The following is a 14766-nucleotide window of genomic DNA, read 5'->3' on the forward strand; positions in this document are numbered from 1 at the left end:
ACCCAGACCACCCACCGCCATGTACACCCAGCCCACCCTGAAGCTCTCGGCCGCCATAGCAGCAGCCTGGCTGGAGGGTCTCCCAGAGCCCAAGGTGCCTCCCAGGAGCCCCAGAGCCAACCCCGGCCCCCAACTCACCATACTCGCTGTCATAGAACATGACAAACTTCTGCCAGCGCAGCTCTGTCACCAGCCTGAGCATGACGTCGTTGAGGCGCACAGGCGGTCTGGAGGCCAGCGTGTAGGCCTCCCCGTCGGGGCTGGGGTTCAGGTGGCAGGCAGTGCGTGGAGACCCTCTGGGGTTGCGCTGGACAAAGAGGTGTGGGATGTGCATTGCATCTGTGAGGGACTGCAGGGCGTTGGCAGACGCACAGCCAGTGGACGTGACCAAGGCCAGAATCCCCTGGGTCATGAGGTCACAGGCTGAGAAGAGAGGGGAGAGAGAGGGAGAGGTCAGCCTGGAGACAAAACCGCACTGACTTTGATCCGCAGGGCCCAGGCCTAGCATCTCACGCCCAGGGGGACCCCCCGGAAATGCTGCCTCCCTCCAGAGACTGGGAACCACCCCGGGCCAGGCCAGCAGCTCTCACATGCAGAGTCCTACTAAGACTTTCAGGGCTCCTGCCACTAGATGTTCTTACACCCATTCCGCAGCTGAGTAAATGGAGTAAATGGAGGCCAGGAGAAGGCAAAATGATTTGCTGTGGGCTACTCAAGGGGGATGGCAGGACAAGAATCCAACCCACATCTGCTTTGAGACACCCGTCAGAGCTGCTCCATTAGCCATTCTGTTTCCCACCTGGATTGTGAGCCCTTTAAGAGCCAAGAACACATTTTGTTGATCTGTGTATCTCTGAGGCCAAGACATGGGCCATGAATATACTGTGTGCTCCATGATTATTGGCTGAACTAAACTGATTGGGGCTGAAGGGAATGAATTACATCAGAAAGTCAGGGAGACACTTACCCCAGAGGACTCGGGTTGCAGGCAAAAACAAACAAACAAACCAACCAACCCTAGGTCTTCTGGCCAAGTCCACTTGATTTATATCATAAAATACTGGGTCAAACCCCAGATGAAGCAGGTGCTTCCAGAAGCCCAGGATTATTCAAAAGCTGATAATCACAAAGGAAGACGCTGCTAGGCAGAGGCGGAGCTGGAGGGAGGGAGGCACCGGCAGCCGGGGCCAGGACCGCAGCACGGCACGGCTCATCTTCACGAGTCACCCAGGAACCGCAAGGGATGCCCCTTTTAGCCACACACTTGCATCTTTTGGGGACATCATACCAATTAATAGAAAGATACCCGTCCCGACACTGCAACCCACTGCACCAGTTTGGAAGCAAACATTTATTAATAATGCTTATGTGACGGAGGAATGTGGGAAAGCAGATGCAACTTCAAAACACATCTGCTGCAGACGGCAGGCTTCTGAACAACTTTGACAATGCGGTTGTTGCAGCGGAGGGCCTTTGGGTTTATGTAATGTCTCAGACGAGGCTGAGAGAAGGAGACCAGGAGCAGGGGAAACAAGCCCAAGGAGAAGGCAGCGGGGGTTGGGGGAGGAGACGCCAATGCATCTTGAACCTTCGCACTCACTCCTCAAGACTCCACACCGCCAGTCTGGCTAAGGACCTCCCATCTCAAGCTCCCCCTGCACCCTGTACTTCCCCATCCCAGCACAATGCGTGGCTGGTGTAACTCTCTGTTCTCCCTACTGGACCACAAACTCTAGGAGGCCATGGGCTATGCCCATCCTGCTCACCATCCTTCCCTAGACACAATCCATTCCCCAGTGGAGACCAGTGCAAGAATACAGTAAGCCTTAACATTTTCACGCTCTCGGGTCAATAACTCTACTCTAGGCACTATCCAAAGTATACGAATGGCTTGAGAGCCCCAAACACTTAGAGGACATTGATCCATACTCTCAAAATATCTCTCACAATCTAAAAGATGCAAATAGGGGAGTGGTTAGGAAAAATGCTCCATTTGTTGAAAGCACATGTAGCCTTTAAAATTACTTACGAAAATAATACAGTAACATGGGAAAGCGCTTGTCATAAAAAAGTTACGTGAAAATAATACAAAATTGTACGTATTATATTGTATCAATTAAATAAAATAACACACATGAAAGAAAGACCTGAAGAGAATATTGCAAAATGCTAAAAGTGACTGCATTTTAGAAGAGGCCTGAACTGATTTTCCATCTTTTCTCTATTTTGTCAAAATTTTGAGTCGTGAACAAATAATTCTTTGAGAAAAGGAAAATCATCTTCTGGTGGTGGGTAAGTAGTGAAGCCATGTAGGAGGAGGGACTATTTTGTGAGAATTTTCTCCGTGCCAAATACGGTTGAGTACTTTGTGTATTTCGTTCTCACAACACCTGTGTTTAGCAGGTGGCATCGTGTCCATTTTCCAGATAACAGGCTGGGAGGAAAAAACAAGCGATATGGGACAGGGCTGAACTGAGACACAATCCAGTTTAAAAAAGACTTCTGAGAAGCAGCTAAGTGACAACCGCGGGGCACAAAATTATATACTCCCCAGGACTGCAGTTAGGCAAAAAGCATGCTTGGGGAAAAGCAAGAGAAATCACCAAAAGGCAGGTGCTGTGATGCTGAATGAATTCCTCCTTATTCTCTTGTACCTGCTCTCTTCATTCCCAATACACCGAATTTCTAACTCTAAGAAGTAATCACACAAAATGACCTGACATCACTGGGATACAAGGCTGTCCAGACACCCAGCCCAGGACACCCATGATGGTGCTCATTTCAGCTGTCACCCACCCCATCCAACTCCCTCCCAGGTTACCACCTGACTTCTGGGGGCAAAACCTACACCCGCTCCATATACACCAGTTCTGAAGTCTCTGAACCTCTCTGAGCCTCAATTTCCCCACCCGGGCATGCATCCCACTGCTCCCTGCAGACTGGTTCCTTCCTTCCTGCGTGTTTCATACATACACTCAGTACCCACTCCCCTCACTATGTGCAAAGCCCTGCACTGCGTACTGGAGGGGACTAAAGAGCAAGAGAGGGACGCCTGGGTGGCTCAGTTGGTTAAGCGGCTGCCTTCGGCTCAGGTCATGATCCCAGCATCCTGGGATCGAGTCCCACATCGGGCTCCTTGCTCGGCAGGGAACCTGCTTCTCCCTCTGTCTCTGCCTGCCTCTCTGCCTACTTGGGATCTCTCTCTCTCTCTGACAAATAAATAAATAAAATCTTTAAAAAAAAAAAAAAAAAGAGCAAGAGAACATCAAGCCCCAACTTTGAGAAGTTTGGACCCACCAAGAAGACAGACCGCACAATTCAGCCCATGAGGAAGGAGAGATGAAGCTCCTTGAGCTCAGAGAAGGGTGACATCAGGGCCTTGAAGAAAGGGTTTAGACCAGCATGAGAGAGGGGTGCAGTGGGACAAAGACAGGGGCCAGGCAGCAGGAACATGCTCAGGGAACAACTGCCTGACCAGTCACCTTGTCCCATCCTGCTGGTAGCCAGGGACACCAACCTCTTGGCTGGACCTGGGCTCACCAGGGCAGTGGAAGACACCCTATAATCTAACCACAGGTCTGGTTAAGGGTCCTCCGGTCAGCAGGCTGTGGCTACAGGCATGTTTCCTTCCTGAGCCCCCATTTCCTATTAAATGAGGAAAAGAGGGGGCGCCTGGGTGGCTCAGTGGGTTAAAGCCTCTGCCTTCGGCTCAGGTCATGGTCCCAGTGTCCTGGGATCGAGCCCCACATCGGGCTCTCTGCTCAGCAGGGAACCTGCCTCCTCCTCTCTCTCTCTGCCTGCCTCTCTGCCTACTTGTGACCTCTATCTGTCAAATAAATAAATAAAATCTTTAAAAAAATAAATGAGGATAAGAATCTCTCCCCAGCAGAGTTCCGGCAGCACTGACTTAAAACATGAATAGCAAATCCCAGCCCCTGCCGTACACAAGAAAGAAGTTAAACAGGTATCAGTTTCCTGCCACTCTCCTTGGGCACACCCATCACCCCATCAATATCCCCACCCAAGTCACGCCCAGGATCCCAAGAAAGAGTAGTTAAGAAAGAGAGGGACCTCACCCCTGCTGATGACAGCCCTCCCTGCACAGGTGGGCCTGGCTGTCCGCCCCTCGGACGGCCACCTGCAGCACCACGCAAGCTCCTCAAGCCGCCAGCCTCAGGGACAGGGCGGGTGATTAAGGCTGGAAGCCTCTCCCAGGCACTAATGGAGAGGCCCGATGCAAGTCAATTTCCAGTCCGTTGTGAATGGCCTGCTAATTGGGGCACTGTTGAAATGATGGTTATTTAGAGGCTCCTAACATAAAAATAATATGATCAAAATACATCAGATCAAAGCCAAATCAGCTATTAGCTTAATCAAGGTTGTGTGCTCATTCCTGGGACAGGACGTTATACAACTCATACCCACACTGTAGGGAGAGGTGCTGAACCCCAGTGCCCGGGTCCTCCGGCCGGGGTCTGAATCTGGGCCCTGCCACATACAGCTGTGGGTCCTTGGACAGTGCTGGCCCTCTCTGGGCCTCTGTCAGATGAAAACGATGGCACCACCTCCCAGAGCTGTTGTGCACGTTCCAAGAAGGGTCTCGGTGTGTGAAGAGCCATTTGCACTGTCTGACACCCAGTAGGGATGCAGAAGCCACCAGAGTCATTGCCTCTCCTACTTGGAGGTGTTTCTGTGGCTTGCTACAAGAGAAGAGCCTTTGTTACCATTCTTTGCCTCCAATATCATGTGGTCATAAAGCGGCTCTCTCTCTTGATTGCAAGAATGTAGGCTTGATGACTTGATAAGGGCACCCTAGAGTGGCTCATCAGCTGGGAAAGCAAGAAGAGGAGATGAATGTGATCAGCTTCCAGCCCCCTCCCCACGCTTGGCGGCCTGGGAGAGTAGAGGATCTCTGTAAAGGTCTGTGCACTGCCCAGTGGCTTCCCAGGAACTGGGGGAAAGAAAGTGCTCAGAGCTCCAGCTTGGGCCCAAAGGAGAGGACCCACGAGCTCTGCCAGGATTCCAGGACAGCTCCACAATCCCATTCCCGCCAGTGTCCCCTGAGACGCCATCCTACTGATCCAGGCTTTCCCGGACACGAGACCCTCGGGGTAGGACATGTCAGGCACAGCACCGGCCACATCATGGGACAGATGGGCTCTCTGTAACTCTCATCCCACCTGAGCTTTCTGATCTCCTAGTGAGAAAACTGAAGCACAGAGAGGGTTGGCCTTTCAGCCAGGGCCACACAGCCAGAGAACAACCAGCAAAGAGAGCATCAGAAGCAGATGACCAGAAGCCTCTAGAGCCGGTCCTGGAAGACACAGTGGCCAGTAGGGGACACAGCCCAGGATTCCTGGGCTGCTGTGACCCCGCACTTCCCTGGAAAGAAACTCTGAGGGCAGCTCCACACGGAGCGCAAGCCCTGAGGAAGGAGCTGGCAAGTGGGCACGAGGCCTCTCTCAGCTGACAGCAAACCCTTGGCTTTATCAAGTCACTAGGTGCCCGCAGTGGACGCTGTTGGTGAGAGAGGTGCCCCCAGACATTGAGGTCACTCCAGGCACCAAGACTCATGGGGGCAAGCAACAGCCCCAGAGGACTTGTGCTGGAAGAGACCACCCAGAAATGATGTTGCCCACAGCCACCCAGGCCTCCCCTCCACCAGACGCCCGCCCCCAGCCCCCGCACATTCACACCTGCTCCTTCTGGAAGACCAGATGTGGTCCTGGTATGGTGGGATCCACCATGTGGGCCCTGCACTTCTGAGGACAAGGTCCCCTAACCTCCTGTGCTAACTGGCCTCTGTCGTCCCTCCAAGAATCCCACATTTTCCAGACGGACAAGGCAAAAGAGGCCACTCCACCTGGGTCGAAGCAGACATGCCCAGAGCAGCCTGACAAGACCCTGCTTGTCTCAGCAGGCAACAGAAGGGAGAACCAGGCTCTGGGCAGCCCGGGGCTTAGCCCTGCCCTCCAGAAGGAACAGTCTGTCTCTCACAGGGGGTCCAGCGCCTCTGCCTGCCCCCTAAGTGGGGCTCCCGGCGACAACTCGTTATTCTAATCTTCTTAACAGCCGTGAGCACTCACTCTCCCCGGAGCCACCCTCATTATCTGTGCCCTTCCTTTCCTCCTTTCAGCTGGCACCGGCTTTATTAATATTTGAATTCTAATGGCTAACGCTTTAAATTAAGGTAGCATTTATAAATACTTTATAGTTAATGAATAATTGACCAAATTTAGTATTGTCATAACTCATAGTAAATTATTGATCTATGAAGAATAAATATTTTTTTCATGTTTTATTAAGACACTTAAAAAGGTAAACAAAACCATGAAATGGGGGGAAAGGGTGGCAGCACCAGACAAAGGCAGAGGTTAGAGCTCTGGTCCTACAGGCTGCTTACCCTGCCCTCGCTGCTCACCAGCAAAGGACACCCCAAAGGAGAGTCAGCAGAGCCTCACCGCCTGCCCTCTGGTGGATCCTGTCCCACAGACCTGCTTAAATCGTGCACTCCCAGCAGCTTCCACATGCCGTCACTCCCTGCTCCTCTCAGCTCAGCGTCTGTCCAGTCATCATTCCGGCTATGTCCAGCTGTCAATCCGGCCATCATTCCAGCCACTCTCCTGCAAACAACCTCATGCCCCCCTCTCTCTTTAGATAGCACAGCTGCTGAAATCCCCAGTGAGAGTAACTCCGGCTGGTCAAACTGCCCTCCGCCTTCTCCATGGCTGTGAGCAAACAGTGGAGAGCCAGAGAGACCCATGCACCCAGCAAGGTGGTTACTCTGGTCACCAATCTCAGCAAACGGTGCACCCCTATCTACCACATGTTCTTGACCCTTCTCTCTCCCTGACCCTCTGCATCCAAGCCATCACCAAGTCCTGGATGTTTTATATAACCCTGGTTTAAACCACCATGACATCCCCCCACCTTGACCTACCTCCAGCCTCCCCGCTGATCCATTTCCTGCCTTCCACTCTACACGCCACAGAACAATGGCCTTCGTGGAACACCAAGCAAGCTGTGCTTCCCTGCTTACTGTCCACATTAACTTCCCTCTGGCTTTAAAATAAGATCAACGCTCCCAACCAGACCTGCAAGCCCACACCCATACCCTGTGTCCCAGGCAGCGGCCTTCGTGCCCTAACTCAGGTACTCCAAGCTCTCCTTGCTTCTAGGCCTCCACAAATCTCCCTCGGTCTGCAAAGCTCCTCCTGTAGCCGGTGGCTGGCTCCCCTCCTTCTGGGTTTCTGTGAGTAACCGTCACACCCACGAGAGAACTTTCCATGACCTCTAGCTTCCCTTACTGCACTTTGCCTGAATACCATCCACCAACATCTGCAACTGTGGACTACTTTGTGTGGCCTCCACCAGGCATCTCATTCTCTGGCCCACAAGCCCATGGGCAAAAGCGCGGGCATTCCACTCACCCTCTGAGCCACTGGCCTAGCACCCAGCACAGCACAGCAGAGCAACAAGCTGTTTAAGACTCCCATGAACTCTGCAAGAGAAGCACTACTGGCATCCACAGTTTGTTGGTGAGACAGAGTTTTCAAACCTGCCAAGGTGCCCAGATACTCATGTCCTCCCAAAAGGGAAGCCACATCCCAAAATCTAGAGAGTCTTAGAATAAGGAGAGCTTCACCCAGCGCTTAGACGGTGCCAAGGGAACAGTGAGAGAGAAGTCAGCAGAGACCCCAAAGTACCTCCAGGCTGGGAGCTCCTATGCCCCTGCAGCCTCCCGGGCCGCCCAGCCCAGGGGACCAACAGGAGCAGCTCCAGAGGGTCCCCCTGGATGCTGGAGTGTAGTCTGAGGCAAGTGAGCAGCTTGTGCAGGCAGGACACAGGGAGCAGAGCAGGAGGGTGGAGGAGAGCTGGCAGGACCACGCCAATCTCTGGGGCCTCATCCTTACGCCAATTAATGAATCAAAACTGACTCCGTGCTCCCACAGATTGGAAACACAGGGAACACGGGGTGGGATCGTGCTGCCTTATTTATAGCTCTCCAGCTCCTCGTTAATGACTTTTACTGCTCCGCCAATGGAACGCCGGGCTCCCGGGCTGGATTCACACAAAGCCTACACTGTGGAAGTTAAATCAGGACAGTGACAAGTCCTGGAAGACTCAGAGAACCTCGAAAGCAGCAGTGCACCCAGGGGCCTCCTGGAGCTCTCTCCGCAATCCAAGCCCAGAGCTCTCTTCCTGGGCTCCCCCCTCCCAACCCGGCCTCCGAATGCCACTCCCTACTCCTGCCCACATCCCTCATCAGCCTACTGGTCTCCCTGCCTCCCAGCATTTCTTTCTCTAACCCACTTTGCAGACCAAAGTTCAACAACCAAGCATGCTCCCCAAAATTCCTGCCATGCTCCCTATCACCTGGGAGTCAAAGTCCAGTGTGTGAGATGTCCCCCAGGATCCCCCAACTCCACCCACCAGCATGGCACCCCTCTATTGTCCCACATGCCCCCAGCTCTGTGCTCATATCACCATGCCCCTCTCCCAATCTCTACCTTCACTCGTGCGGATTCCTTTTTCTCAAAATGCCCTTCCTCCACCACTAAACTCCTCCTCCTCCTCTAAGACCCATCCCAAGTGCCTCTTTCTCTATGGAACTTTCCTCGACTTCCCCATGCTAAGAAAAATTAACCTTCCCTTTCCCTGGAGGTCAGAGTATTTTAGCTTCTCTATCAAGTCTATATTATTGGACTTCATGCTTAATTCCTAAGGTTCCAAGAAAAGCGAAACTCAAGATGGAGTTTCACAACTTTCTGCGGGTCCAGGCTCAGGGCCTGATACAGAGATGATCAGAAGATGTTCAGGGCAGGAAGGAGGAAGCGAACACACAGATGCCTAGGGACAAAGAGCTGGGAATGTCAGAGCCCCAAAGTGAACGAGGCCCCCTCAGAATCCATGGATGGGACACATGTCAGGAACAGGGCAATGGCAAAGTGTGTCTCATCCTGGCACGGGCCTAGCCCTAGGCAGCATGGGCTCTGGGGTCTCCTGGACTTGGCTCCAGAATCTAATCTCTGCAGAGATGAGCCTGGGGGCCAAGGCACACTCACTTCCTCTAACTCTGCCCAAGAAGGAGAGACAGTATGGGGGTGGGAAAGGGACAGTGCGAACTGTGGAGAAAGCAAGGGTGCTGTCTGGGAGCCGACGAGGCAAGGGAGAGACGCACCCAGATCTGAGGAGTGCCGGCTCCCGGGGCCTCGGAGGCGGGACAGCTCGGGGCCTGAGCCCAGGTGGCAGCCTGGCTCAGAGAAGACAGCAAGGGACAGCTGGCGGCACAGGGAGCCATCTGGGGAGCTCAGCATTCCCAGGACATGCACTCAGGGACAAGGGGCATCCTGTGTGGCCGCAGCTAGGACAGGCTTGGATACCCCAAGATAGGCAAGACGGCGTTTTCACCTTTAGAGCCAGAGGGACTGGGGGGTGAGGACACAGCCACTCTGCTGCTCTGGACTCCAGAAAAGAAAGGAGCCGTGCACGGATGGCCGCCAGGCGCCATAGGGAGCCCGGCCCATCCGCCTCACAGCTGAACCCACAGTTCCCCTGGGAAGTGGGTACCTCCTCTTGACAGGAGGAGAGAGCCAACATCATGGTGTTGCCCAAAGTCACAAGGGAGTCTGGATTCAAACCCTGAGCTGCCTCTGACCCAGGAGACAGGCAGGGCCCCAGCTAGAGCTGTGTGCCCTCAAACAAGTCACTTCAGCTGGGCTGAGCCTCAGCCCTCAGTTACCAACAGGCTAATAACTATCCCCACCTCCAGGGCTGCTGGGAAGATGGAATGAGCCAGAGGCCAAGGCTGGATGTACGCCAAGAGGCCAGATCCCAGAGCCTGACCTCAGGCCTCCCCATATCCCTGGGCCGCCCAAGGTGAGCTCACATGTGCCTCTCTCCTCCCTCCACCTGCATGTGTCTCCCCAAAACCAAGGCCGTTCCATCACCAGGCCCGCCTGGCTTGAGTGCTCCTGCCAGGCCTAGCGTAGACCTCTCAGATGGGGAACAGAAACTCAGGGAGGCTGCTGGATCTCCCTTCCCATCTCAACCTATGTCTGACTTTTCTAGCTTTCTCTGGCCATCTCTCTCATTCCCCTGTTGTTGTTTCTCACTTTCTGAGCCTTAGCCTAAATTCTCTCTCAGAGTGCATGTGTGCGTGTGTGTATGTGCGTGTGCGTGTGAATCTCTCTCCCCCACCAGCCTATGCCCTCTCTCCCTAGTAGGGCTGACTGCCCCAGAGGGACAGAGCCCCATGTCTATGCCTTGACTCCCAATCTCCACCCTGGGTGTGTAAGCTGGCCCATGGATACCCGCCAGCTAGGCCCTGAGCTCCCCATTTCCTCTGACCACAAGGGGTCAGTGTCCCAGGAGCAAGTGTCACCTCTTAGCCAGCGCCCCTTCCAGAAAGCTGAGAGGGTGTAGAAACGTCCCCATCCTGCCTAGCTCCAGCTCTGAGCTCCAGCTCTGAGACCCCACACTCTTCCTGCGGCTTGGCCTCCTGGGAGGCTTCCAGGAGGCAACGTCTGGGCTCTGAGGCACAAAGCAGGAATACCAGAGGCTCTGCTGTGTCAGGCTCACATCTCCATCAGCTGTGTTCCCCTGGTAGAAACTCAGCATTCCAGACTCAGTTCAAGTGCCTCTTCCTCTCCAGAGGACTTGTTCCCCCAGTCAGGACACCACAGGCCCTGTTTTACACGCAAGTACAGTCAGAGCGTACCATTGTTTGTTCACAGGTGTCTGGCACACCGTGGACTGAGTCCCCTAAGGACCTCTCCGTCCCTGCCACCAAGTCTGAGACAGATACCCAGAGGCCTTGGGGGAGCAGGCAACAAAAGGCCAATTTTGGATTGGCATATGCTGGCCCTGGTCTACCCACCACCACAGGGGCAGCCCAAGATGGCACTCTCACTCAGGGCAACAGGTTGTCACGCCCCGTGGGTCTGTCTCTAGGGTTAATGTCCACAGGGACACCCACACAAACCCCACAAGCCCGAGCAGGTCAGGCATGCATGGATCCAGCCCACTGTTCTATGCCCTGGCCTATCTCCCAATGGAGCCCGGCCCTGAAGCACTGGCCAAAGCCCCCCCAGTGGGCAGAGACAGCACCCTCTCAAGGGGAGGATCCCCACCACTGGACCCCAGCTTCTGGGTTTTGCTAACCCAGGGAAGCCCTTCGTCCATCCTGCCACGATCCCTGACTCTATCACTGTGAGGGCCGCACCCACCCTCCAGAAGGAAGCCTTGACTCAATGTTGCCACCTGCATGATGTCCCTCAAACAGGGTGTGTGGACCCCCCCCCTTTAGGTGCCACCCCTCCACAGCCCCACCCTGGCCCTCACTCTGCTCAGCCTAGCTGCCCCCCGCCTCTGGCTGCCATCCAGCCCCCACGCCTTACAGCCAGACACAGGGAAAAGGCCAGCAAGGCTAGCCCCCTCACGCCTCTCACCCCTCTGCACACAGTTCCCCACAGCCCTCAGCACACAGCACCCAGGGTGAGGGCAGGAGCGGGGATCTGGGACCCAGCCAGGGAGGTAGCTGTGGCAGATGCGGCTGAGCACACCCCCCGAGCCCTGCGGTGCTCTCCACATCTTTGTCATGCTCTCTGCGTGGACCAGTCCCAGCAGGCTGGTGGCCACACCTACTGGTCCAAACCCACAGCTGACTGTGAACACAACAGTGGGGTGGGGGGGAACGGCCCCCCAGATTCCTGACCTGTGTCTTACAAATGAACTTTGCTCCATTCAGCCCATGACTCCTCCCAGGAGGCAGCAGCCACAAAGCCCGAGCCTTAGCCTGTCCCTTAGCATTTGGGAGCCTGGGCCAGTCCCTTTATATAACATCGATGTATTATTTTTTAAAGGAGGAGGACAAGGAGGAACGGGTCACAGCACCTGCATTACACACAAGACGTAAAAATAAAGCCTCTGGCACAAAATAAATCTTGAATCAATTCTACGATGCTAATTCCTTCCCCTTGGGAAGCGTCCGTTCCCACATTCATCATTCATTCACTTATCAGGTGCTCAGCACCCTCCCTCCCAGCTCCTTTTCAACCAAGCACACACTGGTGCAGAGGACATCCAATGACATCGGGGAAGGTGGCAGGCCACTGTCCAGCCCACTGGGGGCTGAAACAAAAATGAAGCACTCCGTGCCTCCCAGAGAGATGGAACAGCCCACGGTAAGATCACAGGTTCCAGAGCTGAACTACCCACACTCACATCCCTGCTCTGTGCCTTCAGCTGCGAGTAGCTTTGGGCAAGCCTTGCCCTCTCCATGCCCCACCTTAAAAATGGCCTTACCGAGGCACCTGGGTGGCTCAGTGGGTTGAGCCTCTGCCTTTGGCCCAGGTCACGATCTCAGGGTCCTGGGATGGAGCCCCGCATCGGGTTCTCTGCTCAGCAAGGAGCCTGCTTTCCCCTCTCTCTGCCTGCCTCTCTGCCTACTTGTGATCTCTCTCTCTCTCTCTCTCTGTCAAATAAATAAATAAAATCTTTTAAAAAAATGACCTTACCACAGTGATTTCAAATCAGATAAATGCACTTAACCAAGCAAACAAAACCCACAGTGCCTACGTCACAGGATATGAACAAGCCTCAAATGAGTTCGAACCCAGAAAGCATCCAGCCCCCGCCAGTGACTACGACTAACCGAGAGCCTGCATGAGGAGTGAGCTAAGACCAGGGAAGAAAGCAGCCCAGCCAGGTCCAAGAACAGGCTGCTAGTGAGGGCCATGGCCACCCTGGGCCCACCTGTGCATCTCCCCAGCAGGGGGCCCAGGTGCAGCTCTGCTGGCTGGGGCTGAGTGGGGCAGGACCCAGCTGAGGTTCTACCTGCCAAAGCTTGCAGCTGCTTCTCTCATTCACCCCAAGGCCTTGCATGGCCTTGACGTCTATCACCTCATTATCATCCTAACAGCCATCATGACAACACAGAACCTCCAACACGGAAGAGATGGTGCTACTCTTCCAGAATGCATCTGGAGGAGGCAGGTGCCTCTGCTCCCAGCAGCCACCACCTGACAGTCTCTCAAGAAAAGGAGTTGGTGCTGGTGCTGGTGCTGGCCTGGCCCCCAGGGGCAGCTTTTCCAGCTGGACCATCCCGGCATCCCAAGGGAATGGAGGCAAAGCTCTTAGGACACAGGCCAGGCCTGCTGAACCTGGTCACAGGAGGCTCACTCCTGAGATGCGAGAGCGAAAGCCCAGCTGGTCCGGGGACATTAGGCATCTTGGCTCCCAGGTGCTTTGAAGCAGACTGGGAGAGAAATCAGAAATCTCCTGCAGCCAGCAGGGATGAGAAGGGATCCTTGCCAGTGATAATGAAAATTTTCACAGTAGCAGATGCTTGGAGAAAATTGAAAAACAATACAACAAAATTCACACAAACCAGAGAGGAACTTAAGAGAAACCCAATCAGTGGGGCTCAGTTTTCCCATTGGTACCTTTCCCGCCATGAGAAGACCGATTGGGAAACAGATCCTCCCTACTGGGCAATTAAATTGCCCCCCGGGCCCTACGACAAATCTCTCCAAGCACCTACCATGCACCTACACCAGGAACAATGAGATGATGCAGATCTGGGCCCAGGTTCTAGAAACGCCATGTGGAGAGGGCACTGGAGCATGGCCCAGGATGCTGTGGCTCAGTGTCCCTAGAAGGATGTCAGGCAAGAGGGGCGTGGCCGTGAAGTCACGCAGCCCGGGATGGCAAGGGGGCTTCAAAGAGGACAGAGCCGCTGATGCTGGGACAGAATGCAAATAAAAGGGGGACCAAGAAAAAGAGAGCAGCTAGGCCCCTGGGAACATGGCATGAGCCAAGGCAGGTGACATCAGTGGACCCACCAGGAGTGAGGGAGACACAGGATGGGGGGTTCAGAGCGGAGGTCTTGCCTGCTCAGCTGCCGGACTTTGTTTTGATCCCACAAAGAAGACTTGGAGGGCTCCTGGGCATAGGCAAGGCCAGCTCAGAGCTTGCCTTTGGAAAAATGGCCCAGTGAGGACGCAGCAAGAGGACTCGAGGCCTAAGCTGACTCCTCCTGCTCCTTGCCCTGCCAGGGCCAGGGCTGGGGAGTGCAGGTGCAGGAAGCAGTGAGGACTGTCAGGGCCCTTACAGGTCAGGGGATAGAGTCAGTGAGAAGCACAGAAGGGAGGGGGGGCAAGCAAGGAGGCAGACCCCGAGCCCAGGCTTCCTCCCCCTCACCCCCCAGAGCGAGCAGGACTAGTGGCACATGGCCTGACATCCCCCACAACCCAGAAGAGAATCGCCATACTCCCCTCTACGGAGGGGACAGCTGAGGCTTGGCAATGTGAAGTCTCTTGCCAGGTACAACCCACCCCCTGGCTAGTATGAGACCAAGAACTCAGGCCTCCAGAGAGGCACAGGCTGCCCACCCAAGCCTGGGCTGAGGGCCCAAGGGGCAGGGCTGGATGGGAGCTGGTGCCTTCCAGCCCTAGAGGGAGTAAGGCCAGCCATTCGGCCTGCGGTCAGCATCTGCGATGCCCCAGGAGGCTCAAGAGAGCTCTAGGAGAGAGGACGGAATGCCAGGGAAGGAGCTGGAGTGGATGAGCTGGGAAAGGAACAGTGGGCCCCTCCCCCACCTCTGCCCCTAATGGAAAACCCCATGGAGGCCACTGGAGGCACAGGCTGAGCCTGAGGGATGCAGACACCCCAGAGCAGCTGGCAGCCAGGGGGAGAGAGGAGAGCCAACCTCACCACATGGGGCATGGGCATTCGAGGTAGACCCTCAATGCAGGGGGCCCGTCA

The 14766-nt window shown here is 54.8% G+C and overlaps 1 protein-coding gene across 1 annotated transcript in view; it reads right to left on the minus strand.

The window, feature by feature from the left end:
• LOC111145173 (glutamate ionotropic receptor delta type subunit 1) overlaps nucleotides 1-14766 on the minus strand; it is a 691817-nt gene that overhangs the window by 535812 nt on the left and 141239 nt on the right. The window contains exon 3 of the mRNA XM_022499882.1: nucleotides 139-423. Coding sequence (XP_022355590.1) covers nucleotides 139-423 — 285 coding nt within the window. The remainder of the gene's footprint in view (nucleotides 1-138; nucleotides 424-14766) is intronic.

This window comes from Enhydra lutris, unplaced genomic scaffold (assembly GCF_002288905.1).
Source record: "Enhydra lutris kenyoni isolate GAN:26980312 unplaced genomic scaffold, ASM228890v2 scaffoldscaffold12, whole genome shotgun sequence".
Classification (NCBI taxonomy): Eukaryota; Metazoa; Chordata; class Mammalia; order Carnivora; family Mustelidae; genus Enhydra; species Enhydra lutris.